Source organism: Schistocerca cancellata, chromosome 6, assembly GCF_023864275.1.
Source record: "Schistocerca cancellata isolate TAMUIC-IGC-003103 chromosome 6, iqSchCanc2.1, whole genome shotgun sequence".
In the NCBI taxonomy this organism is placed as follows: domain Eukaryota; kingdom Metazoa; phylum Arthropoda; class Insecta; order Orthoptera; family Acrididae; genus Schistocerca; species Schistocerca cancellata.
In genome coordinates this window covers 242,150,625-242,171,007 of record NC_064631.1, presented here as the reverse complement: position 1 = coordinate 242,171,007, position 20,383 = coordinate 242,150,625, and the positions used below count along the sequence as shown (strand labels likewise).

General features: G+C 38.6%; 1 protein-coding gene across 3 annotated transcripts in view; it reads left to right on the top strand.

Moving 5' to 3' along the window:
* LOC126190960 (myosin-11-like) overlaps positions 1 to 20,383 on the top strand; it is a 216,523-nt gene that overhangs the window by 92,574 nt on the left and 103,566 nt on the right. For all 3 annotated transcript variants that reach the window (XM_049931622.1, XM_049931621.1, XM_049931623.1), the window contains exons 10-11: positions 325 to 3,513; positions 4,246 to 4,308. In XM_049931622.1, coding sequence (XP_049787579.1) covers positions 325 to 3,513; positions 4,246 to 4,308 — 3,252 coding nt within the window. The remainder of the gene's footprint in view (positions 1 to 324; positions 3,514 to 4,245; positions 4,309 to 20,383) is intronic.

Genomic DNA, 20,383 nt, shown 5'->3' with positions numbered 1-20,383 from the left:
TTGTATGCTATAACAGGGTGGGGATTCTTCTGGAAAACCTGGAATTCTCAGGTAATTACATTATACATAGAAAAATCAAGGAAATCTTGGGAAATTTCAGGAATGTTGTAAAATATCAGGGAATTCTGTGTTTTTAACCTAACATTGAAATTTAAATTTTGTCGAGTTTTGTTATCACAAATTTTAAAATATTTAATATTTCAAAGCATGTTAGTGTTTGAATATTAGTGCATACAGATTATTGATTTTTTAAGTAGCCACCCTGTGAACTAAAAAGTAGAACATCAGTTTGTGAAGTGACTAATAAATCCGTTTCTTTTTTAGATTGCTCTACAAGGTGATCTGCAAGAAGAACTGCAGCAAGTAAAAGCAAAATTAGATTCACTTCAAAAGGAAATAGAATGTTTATCTCTACAGAATAGTTTGCTGGAAAAAGAGAAGTGTGGTCTGAATGAACGAGTAGTGGAAATAGATGCTCTATTACACAGCAAATGTGAAGAGAGGGATGAAATTTTAAAACAACATCAAGCTGATAAGCAAAAACTTAAAGCTCTAACGGAGGAACTTGATGAATCTTTAAGGACAGCAGAAAAGCTCAGATTGTCTTTAGATAATGCTGTGACAGATAAATGCCATCTGACAAGTGAAAATGAATTACTTATGAATGAAATGAATGAAGTTAAAAAGAGGCTTTCAGATGAGCAAGCAGAAAGAATGGCACTTTCTCATGAATTGAATGTGTCCAAGTCATCAGTGTTGAAACTTGAAACCGATTTAAAAACTTCAAATCATCAAATTGGAGAGCTAGAAAAGCTAAAAGATGATCTGTCAGTTCAGTGCAAGAATTACGAAACACAAAATGAAACACTTACTTTGAAACTGACAGAAATTCAGTGTAGGGTGCATGTGCTGGAGGAAGAGCGAGATTCTTCATTTAGAAAACTGGAAACTGAAAAGGCTGTTGTGAAAGAACTAAATGAAGCTGCTAATTCTTTGAGAGCAGAGATCCTGGAGCTAAAAGCAATTAATCAGGAGTTATCATTACAAGAGAAACAGCTGAAATTCGATAATAATACCCTTCTTGAAAATGCAAAGATGGCAGAAAACAGGTTACTGGGCTTAGAAGAGCAGAAAAGTGAATTACGGTCACAACTTGAGAGAGCTAATATCGATCTTGTGAATCTGAAAAACAATAGCAAAATCCAAAATGAGGTTTATCAGCAGAAGAATCAAATTTTAGAACAAGAAATAGAACAACTGTCGAGTAAAACTCTGTCACTCGAGTCGCAGATCACAAACCTTGATAAGCATAAGCAGCATCTCACAAAGAAATTTGAGACTGTGGAAATTGAACTTAATAAGGAAAAACAGAACAACATAGAATTACTTGAGGAAAAATCAAAGATTCTAAAGGAAACTCAAGAAAACATCACAAAGGCACATAATAAAGTTGTTGAAATACAGGCTTCATTCAACAAAGAACTAACAAGAGTCACACAGGAGAGAGACAGTTTCAAATTAGACCTCTGTCAGGCACAGGAGGAAATTCAAGCATTGGAAAACAATGTTCAAAAAACTTCAGGAACTCTAAATATTTTCCAAAATGAGTTACACCAAGTTTTATCTGAATTTAAACATGTTGTAAGTAATTTTGTTGATGTCCGTGAAAAGTTAGCTGAATATGGATCATTGCAGGAAGAAACCTTTGACAAATTGTTTGCAATAAATGTTCAAGATATAGGTGACATTGATGACAAATTGACAAAGTCTGACTGCAATTCCACTGGTGGCAATGACTGTACCATCATTACAGAGTCAAACAACATGAAAAATTTAAAATTATTTAACGCCACACTTAATGTGTTCTATGAATTTGTACTTTCTATTTGTTCAAAGTACAAATTTCTTCAAAATGAAATAATTAAATTTCAGGCAGATAATAATGAAATGAAAAAACTAAATGAAGTTATAGCTAAACAGAATCATACACTCATGGCAGATAATACTTCCCTTCACAGTGAGGTGCAAGCCTACAAAATAAAAGAAGAAATAAGTAAGAAGTTGGATATGGAAGTAAAACAGTTATCAGATACTGTTACCACATTGGAGAAAGAAAATTGTTTATTGTTAGAGAGTAGTAATAAACAAAAAATTGAGATAGAAACATTAAATGCTCAAATCCAGCCACTTCTTGCCAAGAACTTGAGTTTGAAAGATGAAGTAAAAGAACTAATCAGCCAGAATAAGCAAATGAAGGAATGTTTAGCAGAGGCACGATCATCATCCTTGAAACTGGGAGAAGTATGTTGGAAGCTGATATCTAGGAAGCTTGAAGCTGATGTGATTTTTGAGAAAGTTTTTGTAGCTAAACATCAGTTATCACAAAAACTGACTGATGCCGGAAGGTGTCTGAATATTGTTGAAGCTACATATGGCAAAAAAATATCTGCTCTGTCATTGACAGATAACATTAGAGCATCAAAATTGGAAAATGAAGCAAAATTATCATGTGTTGAGAAGGAATTTTATACCTTGACTAAGGAAGCTCTGAGTGCTTTGCATATGTGCCTGGATCAAACTAAGAAAAATGTTGATCAGTATGAAATTATTTTTAAAAAAATAAGCAAGATGAAATTTATGAAAACATCTGAAGATGCACCAGGCTGTGTCACTGATTTGTCTTCTATGGATAATGCTCTTAGTGATAAATGTGAAGAATCTAGTTCCACAGATTCCTTTGATTTCATAACGTTGACTGAATTAACATTAAAGTCTATAGAAAGTCGAATTTGTGGTATGTTGTCTCAGATGGAATTAGTTCTAGAGAGCTGTAGGTTCTTGGAAACAAAATGTAATGAAACATTTGATGTGAAACCAGACAGTCTAACTAGCAGTAGCAGTCTTAATGTATTAAACCCTAAGACAAGCCTTTGCAGTGGCCGTGATCTATCTTCTGAAGATGATGGCTGGAACCCAGAAGACTCACTTGAACCAAAGAATTCCCATCATGATGAGATAGATAAGCAGCATTGTTTCGATACTGCAGCACGAAAGGAAGACTTGGAAAAGACACTCTCAGTGTACAAAGTTAAAACTCAACAACTTAATGAAGAGCTCTTGTCTGTCAAGTTGTCTTTGAGTGTAAGCGAGAGTGAAAAATCAGAATTTCAGAAACAGCTAATGGAAGTAAGTAATGAAAATGAGATACTGCGGAAGGAGAATGCAGCACTTTCAACTTTGAACTCTAAGCTAGAAGACAAACTGAAAGAAATGGAGCAGAATTTTAAGATAAGGGGAGAGAATTACACTCACCATCTTAGTACAGGCTATGCAGCATTAAAATCAGAACATTCTGCTACAAAAGCAAAGCTTTCTGAGAAAGAAAATGAAGTCCTGGAACAGAAGAAACTTAATATAAAGTTGAACAACCAGTTCCAGAAGGAAATGCAGATAAAACTGGCAGAAATTCGTGAAGAATATGAACAAAAGCTAGAAAATTTAAAGTCAAAGATGGTGAGTATATCAAAAGTTTATTGAATGTTTTCTCATGGTGATCTCTCTCTCTCTCTCTCTCTCTCTCTCTCTCTCTCTCTCTCTCTCTCTCTCTCTCTCTCTCTCTCTCCCCCCCCCCCCCCCCCCCCCCTCTCCTTAGGAGATTCTCTTGTTTCTGACTGTAGCGTGAGGTAGAACAATGTTGGGCTTGTTTTTAGTGTGTTCATGCACTGCAAATTTTGAAGCTAAAATGTAATCACTCTTCAGCATGCTCTTGATAGGGATTTGTGTTCATTTTCTAGTCCAATACCCATAGCTTTGAACTTTTTGTGTGTTTTTTTTCTCTCTTCATCTAGTGACAATATTACATTAGAACTTCACATGTACCAAATGATTAAATTATTTATCAAGATGTTAATTCTGTGAGATATTTCAAATTTTAATATAAACACATTTATATTAACAGAATCTTCCGTCGGTTCTTGGTAGAACAACATTATAATAATAAATTTATTTATTTTCATTTTTTATTAAACACATTTAGTTTTTCTACACAAAAATTATTATTGTTGCAGTGGATTGCTATGAGAGGTAATAAATGAATTTGGCAGACATGTAACTTTGTGCACTTTTTTCTGTTCAAGAAATTAAATATTTCACTGTCAGCATAGAAATAGTGTAGTTTCGAATGAATTATGATTGTCTGAATGCCAATAGAAGCTTTGCATTAAAAAATTTACTGTTGCTTTCCAGAGGGTAGCGTACCAGGAGGAGGTGGGGAAAATAAGAGAAAAACTTACAGCTGCTGAAGAAAAGGCGAGTACACATTTAATAACAGTAGTGCTCTATATAGTGTAGGAGTTTTCTTCCTCCTTTTAGTTGCTTGTATAAATCTACATTTGGAAGTAAGGAAAGTTTCTTACCATTGAAAGAGGTGTCTTTTATTGGAAATAGTTTTCTATAACTAAAGTAAAAACTTGGGAATCAGAAAGCAAGAAACAACTAAACTGCAATTCATTCCAAGTAGATGGCCACCTCAGGTATTGATACAAATTAAAAACAGTTCAGGCATGTCTGACCTACTCCTTATATTCCTATATGATCTATTAGATAGTCCAAGGACTAAAACCTAAATGCAATCAAAGCACTAATTGAAGAATGGGAACTCATATTTGCGTAAAGTGAGGAGAAGAGAAAAGGTTCATTTAAAAAAAAAATCAACACTACAGTTCACTTATGGAACTTAAAATTTTATTCAAAAGTTGGGTGTACATTTGGCCTTGTTATGAATAAAACTATGAACTTTGTGACCATGATGATTTTATAAAAATGCTGATTATTTTGTAGATTTTGGAGATGCTGGATTTAATTATAACTATCCAACCAATTTTGATGATTACGATTGTCTAAAATTAATAGGAGGTATCTCTTGTTTCCAAACCTAGTCATTGGAGAATGATCCTGTATTTAGAAAGTGAACCACAGAGGACCCAAAACAAACAATGGAATCAAATTTTTGGAGGGTTAAGGGCCAAACTGATCATTGGCTGTCCTAATTTAAAGATGGTTTTCCTAAATGACACCATGTGGAAGATAAGTTTCTGTATACCCAACCAAACTGACAATGTTTTTACTGCACAGTGTTTGAGGAATGACTCGTTTCTGTGAAGTGGATTTTAGAAATATTTGTTCCATAGATTTAGAGCCTGAGGTAATACTGTCACCTCTCCTCCTCCTGCTTCTTCTTCCTCCTCCTCCTCCTCCAATAGATATGCACAAGGGTTCAGGATCAGCAACTAATTCAGGTAAAACACTGAATTTTGCAGACGTTGATGCACCTATGGTGTGCACAATGCAATATTGCCAGTTACTGCAGTATGACAGCTGACTGCACATTTGAATACACAGTGTTTCACATGCAATTGAACCTGGTGCATACATAACTCTGTTCTGTGTAGATCTTATTTATAAGTAAAGTTTTGTCGGTGCCAACAAAATAAAATTTAAAAATGTGTTAATTAAACTTTAACAATATTATGAGAAGGAAAGTTATTACTCACCATATAGTGGAGATGCTGAGTCACAGATAGGCACAGCAAAAGCACTCTTACAATTATAGCTTTCAGCCATTAAGGCCTTTGTCAACAATACACACACATATGCGCGCGCGCGCGCACACACGCGCGCGCGCGCACACACACGCGCGCGCGCGCACACGCACACACACACCACTGCAGTCTGTGGTTTGAGTTGTCTGAGACTGCAGTCATGTATGTGAGTTGCGTTTGTGTGAGTGTGCGTATGTGTGTCTGTTGTTGACGAAGGCCTTAATGGCTGAAAGCTATAATTGTGAGAGTCTCTTTGTTGTCTACCTGCGACTCAGCACATCTGCTATATGGTGAGTAGCAACGTACCTTCTCATAATATTGTTACATTCCATCTTGGATTTTCCATTGTTTGATTAATTAAACTTTACATATATTTAATGCGTCTTTACGTCATTCACTGTTATATGTAACAATTTCTGGTGAAATAAATTGAGTTTTGCGTAATTGTAATGAGCATTGTGGTTTGAAAAGAAGCCCTCTGATATTTTTCTTACCTTTGTTGACATGTGCAAATAAGCGAGCAGATGGAGACAAGGGACAGAGAAACAGTTAACTAGAGTGGGTGTCATGGAAACATACACTCTTGGCACTGGTGTTTTTTCAATATGAGAATCTCTTTCGTGGTAACAGTCAAGAAGTTAAAAGTTGCCGGCAGATATTTATTTTTCAACAGTGGTTCTAACATTGTCACTTTTGATCAGCCATGGAGAACATAAAAAGGAAGAGGTACATAATAGATCAGGAAGTAAAATTCATATTAGAAGTGCACACTAATCCACACAAAACAAAATATGAAATTGCTTCAGGCTTACGAATTGCCTAGACAACACTGTGTACAGTCATCAGCAAAAGAAACCACATTTTGAATGAGTTTTTAAAATTAGATGCAAAATCAACAAAATGCAGCCATCAGCAAGAAGGGAATTATGTAGATTTGGAAAAGGTGTTTTTTACATGGTTCCAGCAAAAAATGCGCTGTAGCTCCTCCAATCAGTGGTGACACGTTAAAAGCAATGGCGATTGGATTTAGCTAGAAGTAGAAACATCACTACTGATTTCAAGGCTTCATCCATGATGATTACAAGGATTTAAAGATCATCATGGAATCACAGGGAGAACAAATTCTGGTGAATTGAAACTATGGACAGTGTCACGGTGGAACACTGGATTGATTAGGTTCTGCTGGGTATCTTAAGGGATTATCAGCCTTAAAACATCTAATACTGTGAGGAGACTGGTCTTTTATACAGTCTACTTCCTAGTAAAACATTAGCTGAAGGGAGTGACTCATGCCACGGAGGGAAGAAAACTAAATTCGCACGACCCTACTTCTCCCCATGCAAACAAATGGATCCGACAACCTTCCCCCACGTGTGATAGAAAAATGTATAGGGATCTGAGATGTTGCTGACATGTGAAGATGAAACCTACGGAATACAAATTAAATAAAAGTTCTTGGATGACTATGATTTTAATGAAACAATGGTTAAAAAAACTGGACATTATAATGAAAAAGAGGAGGAGCCTTTGTCTCCAGGATCGATGTGCAGCACATCCACACTGAGTAGTTTTGGAAAATGATACTGGAATTTTTCCCTCCAAATTGTATCAGTGTACTAAAAGTAGAAAAAGCTGCTTGATTTTGGCATTGGTGCAAATTTCAAAGTGCATTATAGAAGAAAACTGGTTCAACTTTTAATAGCACTGACTGATGCAAAAAATGAAAACCTCTCTATTAACTTACTACAAGCCATCCGGAAGAGACTGCTATCAATGATGACGACGATGACGCTTGTGATGGTGAAGTCATTTCTGTAATGAGCTAACTGTGCTGAATGGTGCAGGTTTCGACAGTTTTGTACATTTTGCTGATAATCTCATCTTATGTGAGAACTACAGGGCGAGGATATTATTGCTGATGTGTTCCAACAATATGGTGGTGATAAAGGAACTGGACCAGCTTCAACTGACAATAATGGCAGTGGAGGTGATGACTTGAATCTTGAAACACCTGAACTGAGTTAAGTGTTACGTGCAGTTGATGTGTGCAAGCGTTACATCACTGCTAAAAGTTGTGAAAAAAACTCTGAATTCATTAACAAATTTGAAAAATAAGGTTCATACACGTAATGCATGAAAATTGAAAAATTCCAAGTTATGTGATTTCTTTAAAGCAAAATCAAGTTCAAAATAATGTACTTTCTCTTTAATACTGTGTCTTTGTTATTTGTACAGTCCAAAGAGCCAAATTACAATACAGTATCTAATGATGAAATCTTCTCGGTCTTCCAAATGGGTAGCTGCGTCAAAAATCCGTGATGTTTTGATGAGTGTCATTCTCATAATCTTCGGGGAAAGATGAGACTTCACCAGAAGTTGATGGGAATGACACTCGTCGAAACGTCGCAGATTTTCGACCCAGCTACCCGGATGGAAGCCCGAGAAGATTTCATCAGCAGTATACACTGGGAAAGCCTGTATTCACATAAAAAATACAGTATCTAATTTCTCCAAAGCAGGACCAAATAATATTTTCTCTTGTAATACTCTAGTTTCTCTATTGTCATTTGTAAAGTTTACTTATATAGATCCATTGTAGGTGGTTTTTTTTTAACTTTTGAACAATCACAATTTGTTTTATTAGTCAAACAAGTATTTGCTCTGCTCATATCGAGCATCCACATTCATCAAATGTATTTAAAGCATTTTTGAGCTGTAAAAATGTATGATTGTAAGGAAGTCAAAAACAGGTTGTTTAGTAAGCTACAAATAACTAATATTTTATTGTACAACATACTAACAATATCTGCTGCATTATTATTAACTAATCACATTATCTATTTACATGGACAAAATTACTCTTAGGGAAAAAACTATTATTTTAAGTCCAGAGATGAATATTTGGCTATTAATAATTTATAAGGCAGCTGCAGACAGTCAAGCAAACAGTCATAAACATCAGTAATCAATGCTTGCATGGTTCGCAATATGAAATCCATTCTTTCGTCTTACAACTCTGACGTAGTTGACTTGCACTTGTGAAGATGTATAATAAAAAGTTTCCACAATTGGATTCTTCCCTCTTTCTTTGTGTTTGACTGCCATTTTTCTGTGTCACATGTAAGCTGCCCATGCAGATGTTGAGATACTTTCTATTACTTCATGTGCAAGTCTCTCAGCATATGGTATTCTAAATGTATTATTGTTCTCCACAGTATAACCTCACCTGAGACCATACTAGCTTAATTGGATCATAATGACAAAGATGGTAGTAAACAACACACTGTCCCTGCTGCTTAAATTTTGTGCTCGCTGATTTGATTTAATCTGTTGCTCCCACAGAAACCAATTTTGTTGTGTAGTTACTTTCTGTCATCCTAGTAAAACCAGCCAATACCTTCGAGAACACTCTTCACTCTAGGTTTTTGTTAGTCAGTCTCTTCAGGTATTAGTGACCCAATTATTCCCCATCAAGTGCTTTGCATTGGAAGATATAGTACAGCTTCATCCCTCACAACCCATAATGTGCACTTATGAGCTTCTTTGTGTGTGTGTGTGTGTGTGTGTGTGTGTGTGTGTGTGTGTGTGTGTGTTTCCTAAAGTTCCAGTGGCCAGTCTTTAGATCTACCGTGAGTTTAATTTGCATCCTGTTAAAGCCAAAGATTGCTTTCTCTTAAATTTTAGTACAATATTCTATGTGCTGCCTCTTATCCATCTACATAGTTCATATTTTACCATCATCCTGGTGATTGTTAAGACGGGTTCAGATCCAACAAATAGTCATCGCCCCTGCCGTGGCAGCTTATCTGCTTGGTCATTGTCACCAATTCCTATGTGACCAGGGACCCACATTAGGTTTACCATGTTGCTTTCCCCTAGCCTCATAAGAGATGCATGGCATTCTGCTACAATATTTGATCTTGCTGCAGGTGGTGATAGAGATTTCAGACCTACTTCGCTGTCTGAATCAGTGTAGATGCTTCAGGCCTTGTAGCACCTATGTAGAGTCTCACCCATGGAAGCTCTGATTGCAAATATCTTAACCTAAAATGCCATAGCAAGCTTCCACAGAGTGAGTGCACTCTCTAGTCTAGACTGTACCTCGTATGCACTGGGCACCAGTACCTTTCTCTGTTTTTGACCCATCAATAAACCAGACTGTCTCATGAAAGGTATCATTGTGAACTTTTCCACCGTTTCCTACTTCCAGATGTTCCTCTGAAAGATTTGTTGAAACAACTGGAAGCTATTGTATAGTCAGCCGGCATTTCCCTGACCATTCCTATGTTTACAACATTTATTATATTAGTGTGGGATTCTGGATATCCTAAACATCTCTAGTTTTCAACCTGTAGGTCCCGGTTGCTATCTCCATAGTAACTGGAAGATATAATGGGGGCATGTGCACCATGGTATCCATACCAGCAAAGGGTGTGCTGCTAATTCTGCCTATTATGGCTAGGTAGGCCAATATGCACCTTCCAAAGCTCCTTCACAGCCTCATTTTGTGAGACACTATTCTACCATACTGTAGCTCCTTAAATTATCATTGACCTTATTACAGAGGTGTACGTCCAGTACACCCTGCTGGGCCTTGGACCCCAGTTTTTACCACACACCGTACTAGTGCACGAGAGCACCTTTTGCCTTTCAACTTATATATTCTGCATGTTGAGGGGTTCATGATAAGTTTCGCATCCACTGTTACATCTAGGTGCTTCCCTATTCCATTTCTACTGGCAAATCTGATCGAAGAGCTTAAGATTCAAATATACTTCCTTGTGACTGGTATGACAACAGTTTTCCTGGAACTGACCTTTAGATCTTGTTTCTTGCATCAGTTCTGCCAATGTTCAGCGTGCATTGTGCCATTGTTCTAATGGTACTAGCAAATTTACCAAGTGTTACTATGACTATATCATCTGTGCATCCTTGCTAAAAGTAACCTGTAACGCCTTAGAGTTCATAGACTACTAGGTTCCACAGTAGAGGGGATAAAACCCCACCTGGTACGCCCTCTAGTGATGTTGACCACCATTCTCACATCAATTGTGGTGGCTTCTACTTTTCGTCTACTTGGAATGGTCTGTATCCAGCTACATGTAGTGGTCTTAATGTCATACTATTCTTCAGCTGTAGCCATGGATTCAAAAGTTGTATTTCTAAAAGCACTTCCAGTATCCAGAAAGATGCAGGAGCACTTTCCGGAAAGGGCAAAGCTTCTTCTACCTTCCCAGCAAGTTAGAGAAGTGCTGCTTTGCAGGGTTGATGTTGTCTTGGTCTTTGTGTAGGTGAAACTCAATTAACCTCTTTTCCCTAGCTTGCACATCAGCCAATTTTCCAATGCCTTTAAAAGAAAAGGCAGATTGATTGATCTCATATCCTTAGTTTTAGTATGATCAATTCTCCCTCACTTCAGAATGAAAAAGACCTTCACTGTCCTCCAAGCATTAGGAATGAGTCTAACAGTCTGATTAAATGCTCACCTACTTGTAGTAGAGTCAGAAAAATTCCATCTGGATACATTGATTTGAAGTGTTGAAATGTTCTAACCACCCACTGGATTTTCTTAAAGTCATCAAATTCTATGGCAGATTCCCAGTTCTCCTGCTAGTTACCTGTAAAGTAGTACCTCACAGGGAACAAATCTTGGTCTTTATCATCTGCCAGAGACCATTGAGGGAAATGAGTATTGAGCACATCCAACACCTTATGCACAGTCCTTGTATACTCGCCATCCTCTCTCTTTGATACACATAATTGTGTCCCTGGGAAAGCCTGATCACTTTTACTCCAATCTGTGATTGTGCTGTGAGACATTCTGTTAGAGCACAACAACACAATAATTTATACCTGTTTCGTATTTGTAGTTAGAGCTTTCTTCAGTTGCACAGAGTGGAAGTGTATGTTGTCCATGACAGTAATCAAATGTGTAGGTGGATACAGCAACATGTCCTTTAAACCACTGCTTGAGAACACTGAATTACTACCCATTGACACTTCAAAATAATCTTACTCTAGGAGAATAGAACTGGTATTAATTGATCTACATGAATCACTGTAAGTAGATTTCTTTTGCAAACTGCATGATTTTGATTGAAGTAAGTTTAATCTATGTATTAAAATTGAGATAGCCAGTTTGTTTTCATAAGTAATGAAAGTGATCAAAAAGTTCAGCTGCAATGACTCTACATTCTGTAAGTAATTTCCTCGTGTTATTTGTTTTCTGATATGTGGTACCCATGTTTGTCGGTATTGGCTAGTTGCTTCCTTGAAAATTTTGTCTTTTTTGTATCCTAAACTAACTTTTTCAGTTGGATGTTCGTCTTTTGCTTACCTGGTGAATTATGATGTGTAAAATGGTTTTTGCAAAATTTTCTAGGTCATCCACTTGTTTCTTGCAGTTGTTACTTGCTATTTGCCAGGTGGCTTAAAAGCTGCTGAGCCACAGCCTTGAATAAATACATTATCTCTGCTAGGTATTCTCTGCACTGTCATTAAACCATCCCTACAAGCATCTTCTGATTTCCCCAGGCATTATAGTGGTGTGCATGTAAGAAGGTGACAGTGTGATGCATTCTGCACACACACACACACACACACACACACACACACACAGACACAGACACAGACACAGACACAGAGAGAGAGAGAGAGAGAGAGAGAGAGAGAGAGAGAGAGAGAGAGAGAGAGATATGGAAAAGGCTTTGCCGTGCCTCTATTGTGCTCTCTGTCTGCCCCACACTTCAAGATCCAACCATTGCCTGCCCTGGTAACTGGAAATGCAGAGGTGAAAGTTGTGCGCAGTCACTGCGGCTGCTTCTTGACTCTGCTTATCAGAATTTATACAGCCAGAAAACTTACCACCATTGCTTCTTATTGTAGTAGTTACCGTCTTTGCTTTATGCCACTGAAAATGAATTGTGTAGTGGCTACGTAACATCATCGTACCTAAACTAAAATGAAAATCAATGCTAAATGTTCTGCACACACCATTATGTGTACGCTACAGGCAGATGATGCAGAATGACTATTGGTTGGCGTGTCATGTGCTGCGCTGCTGCTTACCATTGTGCATCTCCCCACCACCCTCCTCCTTAGGTGTACACCACAGTAGCAGGATTAGCAACCTGCATCTTGTGCCAGCTTGACTCTGGTGGAAGGCAGTCTTTTAAAATACCGACTCTCTTCCTTTCACTTGTCTGTGCAGTACTTGGTGATTGCTTCTTATTACTCATAAAGAATGCAAGGAGAACAAAATAGTCCCATTCACTATGTAATCTAATCTTAAGCACCTCTTATAGGATTGTAGGATCAAACATAGTTGTAGAACCCTGACAGTGGAAGCAACACATTTTAGTATCAAAGCTGAAAACTCCCCATGCATGATGTGGAGTAACTGCTCATAGTGTCTGGGGCACAGGGACTCAAGCAAGGTTACAATGCCAGGTATCTGTTGCTGTGGCACCTATTTGGAGAGACCCAGGTCAGAGCGAGTGATGCTATGGTGATTAATCCATATTGAAGAGGGTCAAACATTATCGTGCTGACGTCCACAAGACCCCAGCAACCTCATTGAAGAGAATAGATTGTTTGGATTAAAACATGTAACCCAAAGACTTTACTTTCTCTGGCTGCACCAAAGAGGAAAATAGATTCAAAAAATAGTGTGAAACACTCCTCCAGTCCTTAGTTTGTACCCAAAGTGGCAGTCAGTGCTATTTAAGCACAAAGCTATTCTTTTTATTTAGTGCATTGTTGAAAAATGCATGGAATTAATTGTAATTACTAAACTGGAAGCAGCTCCATCCTGAGGGTGCCCACCATCTGCCCCCTCCCCACTGAGCCACAGGCTTTGCTCTCCTGTAAAAGGAGGTCAGTGCCTTTCTGATCACTACCACTCCTCACGAGAGATAAAGAGTGGATGCTGGAGATCGTATCTTGAATTTCAAGGTAGCCATATTCCCGGGTTAAGCCAATTAGTCCCGGTGGTGGAAAAAAACTGCCAGTATTTGTCCAGCAAGGGCAGGAGTGGTGGTGGCGGCATAAAGTTCCTGATTGCCAGACTTTGTGCCAGTGTCCTGGTGTAAATGCCCAACTTCTTCGCAGTGTCTCGTGAAGTGAGGACATGTGACACCATTGACAGTTAAGCTGAGACGTTAAGCTTGACAGCCATGTTTGTGCTTTCATGAGGAATAGACTATAGGCCATCATTGGGTTTCACCATCTCCCTTCTGTTATTGTCGTCATTATTGTCAGCATGTCTTTAGTGGATGGCGGCCAGTTAAACAAATATACTTTTCAGTTCCTCCATCAGGCTTGTTGTCATAGAGCAATAGTATATTCTGCTTGGTCTTTTCCTGCTGTACATTGCAGCATGTTGCTGCAGTGTTTTGCAACTAAAACTCATCACTCTAATTCTGCAAGTATGTTTTTAACAATTTTTTTTTTTTCCATTTGATCTTATTGGTTTTTCAGTGTTACATAAATACTGTCATCTGTTCCTTTTCTGTGATTTGTGTGTTCCTTGCAGTGCTATTTATGGATTTCTTACAATTATTTATCTTGCTATAACTGCTTGAAATGTTAGCTGAGTGATTTGACTCAGCATTGGAAAACCCCCACCCCCCTTCCTTCTCAATGTGGCTAGGCTACGTATGACGGGGTACTGTCTGGCAGTTGGGTGGGGAGGGGGTGAGATTACAGTATTCACATCTCTGCCTGGGAATTCTGAAATAATCTTGCATGCTGGCTGGTGTTGGGCATGCTCTCATCGTATTGCCACTAACTTGAGAAGGCATACCTCATCCCTATTGACCAGGTTCTCTCGAATCCTTATTCATGAGAATGTGTCAGTTGGGACAAATGATACTAACAGTGTGTGACATTGAACTCTTGTGTTACCAGCAGTATGACGAGCATCCACAGCTCCGTCCAACACACAAGATGCATTCAGAAAGCCCAGTCAGAGATGTGAACAACATACCCATTACCTCCAACACCGCAACGTCAGCCCTCTCCCTACCCACCTGCTTGACAGCATCCAGATGCCTGTACACACTCTGCTAGCATAAATATTAAGATTTCCAGAATACCCAAACACTTCACATAATGATGATGATGATGATGATGATGATGATGATGATGATGATGATGATGGTAACACACTCCAAAATGTGGCGTATTTTTCTTATACTCCAGGAGAGCCTACTTTCATTGAGTTTAACTATATTCACAACCGGTTATATACTACATGATCAAAAGTATCCGGACACCTAGCTTAAAATGACTTAAAAGTTCGTGGCGCCCTCCATCAGTAATGCTAGAGTTCAGTATGGTGTTGACCCACTCTGGCAGGCATACATTCAATCAGATGTTGGAAGGTTTCTTGGGAATGGTAACTCATTCTTCACAGAGTGCTGCACTGAGGAGAGGTATCAATGTCAGTCGGTGAGACCTGGCATGAAGTCTGAGTTCCAAAACATCCCAAAGGTGTTCTGCAGGATTCAGGTCAGGACTCTTTGCAGGCCAATCCATTACAGGGATGTTATTGTTGTGTAACCAATCTGACACAGGCCATGCTTTAGGAACAGGTGCTCGCTTGTGTTGAAAGGTGCAATCACCATCCTCGAATTGCTCTTCAACAGTGGGAAGCAAGAAGGTGCTTAAAACATCAATGTAGGCCTGTACTGTGATAGTGCCAAACAAAACAACAAGGGATACATGCCTCCTCCATGAAAAACACCACCGCCTCTCAATTTTAATTTTGGCACTACACACGCTGGCAGATGACATTCACCAGGCATTCACCATACCCACATCCTGCCATCAGATCGCTACATTGTGTATCGTGATTCGTCACTCCACATAACCGTTTTTCCACTGTTCAGTCGTCCAATGTTTACACTCCTTACACCAAGCAAGGTGTCGTTTGGCATTTACGGACGTGATGTGTGGCTTATGAGCAGCCGCTCGACCATGAAATCCAAGTTTCTCACCTACTGCCTAACTGTCATAGTACTTGCAGTGGATTCTGATGCAGTTTGGAATTCCTGTGTGATGGTCTGGATAGATGTCTGCCTATTACGTGTTACGACCCTCTTCAACTGTGGCAGTCTCTTGTCAGCCAACAGACGAGGTCGGCCTGTACGCTTTTCGCTGTATGTGTCCCTTCACGTTTCCACTTCACTATCACATCAGAAACATTGGACCAAGGGATGTTTGGGAGTGTGGAAATCCCGCGTACAGATGTATGACACAAGTGCCACCCAATCACCTGACCATGTTTGAAGTCCATGAGTTCCACAGTGGACCCCATTCTGCTCTCGCAATGTGTAATGACTACTGAGGTTGCTGGTGTGGAGTACCTGGCAGTAGGTGGCAGTACAATGCACCTAAGCCCGCATCTTGTGGTGTTGCGGTAGCGTTCTCGCTTCCCACGCCCGGGTTCCCGGGTTCGATTCACGGCGGGGTCAGGGATTTTCTCTGCCTCGTGATGGCTGGGTGTTGTGTGCTGTCCTTAGGTTAGTTAGGTTTAAGTAGTTCTAAGTTCTAGGGGACTTATGACCACAGCAGTTGAGTCCCATAGTGCTCAGAGCCATTTGAACCATTTTGAATCAATGCACCTAATATGAAAAACGTATGTTTTTGGGGGTGTCCGGATACTTTTGATCACATAGTGTATGTATACCGTGCTTTGTATGGTTAAGGTCTTCATAGATAATTCTGGTTACAGGTTTGTAAAAACTCAGAAAGAAAATAGAAAATCTCTTGCGTTAATGTGTTGAAAAGTCATGTTTTCCTTTCTTTACCTGGGACCAATGTCCTATGTCAGTTGATTATCAAAAATTTTTAGACTGAGCTTTTTTAAAGAAAATTTTCATATATTCATTCAGAGTGTAGGCATGATCTGTTTCAATATACTTTTCATTCCGAAAATCAAATTAAGATCTTCAAAAAGTAATGTAGATATGCTGTATGTAAATATTCTGTGCTTAACTGTATGTTACTACCTTCCAATGCATACCTACTTAGTGAGCGTTACAAATCTATACGTCTCTTCCGAGGAAATGCTGACAATTGAAGTAGAAAAACTTCAACATGATATAAAACACAATACATATTACAAATTAACTTGTTTTGTTTTATAACGTTGTAATTTAACAGAAAGAAATTCAGCCTGCGACACTAGGGTGGGATATTCCTGTGATTGCTGACTGCATTGAAATTTGTCAGTGGTTAGTTAAGCGTATCCGGCTGCTGCTGTGAATATACAGCCGTCCAACTCTTTTGTTGCTCATGCACTCAGCATGAAATAGAAAAGAAGAAATTGATACTGTAACCTCCTGCCCTTTATTTCTGTACATGCTTCATTGCAGTAGTTTAGTTTATAGCAGTTGTACTTGCTTTGTTGCAAATCTGACCAAATGCCCAAAAGCAAAAACCACAAAAAAATTAACATTACATAGTACTTTGTTTATAGGTTCATAAGTAATGCACTTCCTAATAATACCTAGATCCAACCACACCTGTATAACTTTTAAATTTACCCCGCTTTTACACTGAAGTTCGCCACTAATTTATTGATTTTCAAATAAATCTTTCATTCTGGGACATTCGAAAGTGGCCTTTATAGTTGTTCAGATATCATCATCTTCTGTCAACGGACATTATAGACTGACTCACAACACTGTTTTGTCCACTAATTTAATAGGTAATTATGTACATCCTTGACATATTAACCAAATAATTACTTTGTGTTGCTTTATGGAATGCTTTCATAATCATATTTCATCACTTCAACAAAGTATTCAGATAGTTTTGGCTCACTGCCTGTGACCATTCCATGGAAACCTTGACGACAACTGCTGTCCCTGGCATGTGATGGATGGTATATCAGGTTGTATATGTCCCAGCACAACTGAGAAAAGCCCAGGAATTTTGTCATTTGAGATAAACCTGGGACTTCTTTGGAATTGTGACTGGTAAGAACAGATACTCTAACAAAGAATTTTACTTTAGCCTGCTACGTAGAATAATAGTACAGCAATAAAACATAAACAAGAGAATAACACCAAAATAAAACTTCATTTGCAAAGATAATGCAAAATGTGTCAAAGACTACACAGTACTTCCTAACAACAACTGCTTTTGATGTGTCTTCCTTGTGGCCTCCTTTTGATGAGTGCGATGTCAAACCTGTTTACATTTCTCATAGGTTGTGGAAACTATTGTGAATGGTGGTTTGAGAAGCATTTCTTTCAAAGTTCTGATATGAATTGTGTTACACTTGAGAATGATCAATGAATTTCTTGAATCGTGAAGTATTAGACTCTCATTCAAAACTTAACGCTGAGGATCAATCGCTTAAAAAATTTCAGTCCCTAGAAGATCAGCCATTTATACCATTATTTAAAATTTTAGTGACACATTTGTGTTTGATAGATCTTAAAGGATAAAACACTAAAAAAGACAAAGTTTTGAAGTTAGCTTTTTTATTTACTTCACTTCTTTCATAGATTAAAAATTATGCAATAATTGGTAGAAAGTATAACTATCCACAAAAAGGTTCATAGTGAATTTTTGAGCAGTTGCACATGTAACTGGCTTTTATATGGAAAAGTCAGCGCTTGACAGAACATGTATTCAGCCAGGTAAACTACAAAATGCTCATTGCACAGCAGTGAAATGTAGAATCATGCTTGGCGGAAATATTCAGCTGCTGCAGTTTAATAAATTGTGTGCTTGCGATTCTGCCAACCACACCCTCGGAAAAAGCAGTACAAAATTTTTACAGCTAATATTAGATGTGAAAGCTTAGCTTTTCTTGCAGCTGTACTATGTAATATCAATTTAAACCATTAACTTTTCCTATTTGTGTGTTTGCACTTCTTGACATTGAAAATGTTCCTGGCTGACTACATCACGTATCCTATGCCATTAATATGTGCAGTAATTCGCTGGCGAGATCATGTCGCATGAGATATGATTGGCTGACAAAAGTACGTCGCAATCTAGATTTCAGTGCTTTGGAAGCTCCCATGCTGCATTTGGTGGAATCGTGTTTATACTTTAATAAAAAATTTGCATTGTAAATGTTGCTGTTCATCAAAGATCTTTCCAAAACGTATCGTTTTTTGCTGGGTTTCATTTCCATAAAACTGGGAAGTTCTATGCTGGGTGTATAAAACCTTCCCCATTCAAAGGATTGATATTTTTTACTGACCCAAGGGGAAGTATATTGTCATTTAACACAGAAAAAAATGTTCTTTCACCAGTAGTGCAATGTATTTTGACCTGCGAACAAGAGTATTTTCACCTGAGAAAAAGTTCATTTTTAACAGGGGAAAAAATCCGGGATTCCCCCACCACCACCACCACCACCACCACGTATTTTCCATGTGTATGGGCATTTTTGAATGTAACAGCAGGACAATGCTGCAGCTGGAAAAGAGCTCTGAAAATTCCAGAGAACCTGTGATGTGTAAAGATAACAATTTATTGGCATGCCATCATTGATAGAAATACCTTTTACATTTCACCCCACTAGATTTATTTCAAAAAATGTCAAAAGTTTTTAAAAACCTGGAAATGACCTTGAAATCCCCAACAAAAGATCCTCGTGAAAAGAAAAATCATCATCTTAAGTTGTCATAAGTGATACCATAAAAATATCGCGCATGTTTCATTCATCCCTACACCTGAAAGTACAATATCTTTAGATTTCTGTTTGGATGGAAACAGCTGGTGCATAGACATACTACACACGAGAGAACCAATCTGGGTATGTTTTAAGCTAAATAACAACAAAATATAAGAAATTCCTGTAGTTTTAACTGTAACATAATGTGTTGAAGCATTTAAGCCAATCATCTGCATACATACACTACTGGCCATTAAAATTGCTACACCAAGAAGAAATGCAGATGATAAACGGGTATTCATTGGACAAATATATTATACTAGAACTGGCATGTGATTACATTTTCACGCAATTTGGGTGCATAGATCCTGAGAAATCAGTACCCAGAACAACCACCTTTGGCCGTAATAACGGCCTAGATTCGCCTGGGCATTGAGTCAAACAGAGCTTGATGGCATGTACAGGTACAGCTGCCCATGCAGCTTCAACACGATACCACAGTTCATCAAGAGTAGTGACTGGCGTCTTGTGACGAGCCAGTTGCTCGACCACCATTGACCAGACGTTTTCAGTTGGTGAGAGATCTGGAGAATGTGCTGGCCAGGGAAGCAGTCGAACATTTTCTGTATCCAGAAAGGCCCGTACAGGACCTGCAACATGCAGTCGTGCATTATCCTGCTGAAATGTAGGGTTTTGCAGGGATCGAATGAAGGGTAGAGCCACAGGTCGTAACACATCTGAAATGTAACGTCCACTGTTCAAAGTGCCATCAATGCGAACAAGAGGTGACCGAGACGTGTAACCAATGGCACCCTATACCATCATGCCGGGTGATACGCCAGTATGGCGATGACGAATACACGCTTCCAATGTGCGTTCACCACGATGTCGCCAAACACGGATGCGACCATCATGATGCTGTAAACAGAACCTGGATTCATCCAAAAAAATGACGTTTTGCCATTCGTGCACCCAGGTTCGTAGTTGAGTACACCATTGCAGGCCGTCCTGTCTGTGATGCAGCGTCAAGGGTAACTGCAGCTACGGTCTCCGAGCTGATAGTCCATGTTGCTGCAAACATCGTCGAACTGTTCGTGCAGATGGTTGCTGTCTTGCATACGTCCCCATCTGTTGACTCAGG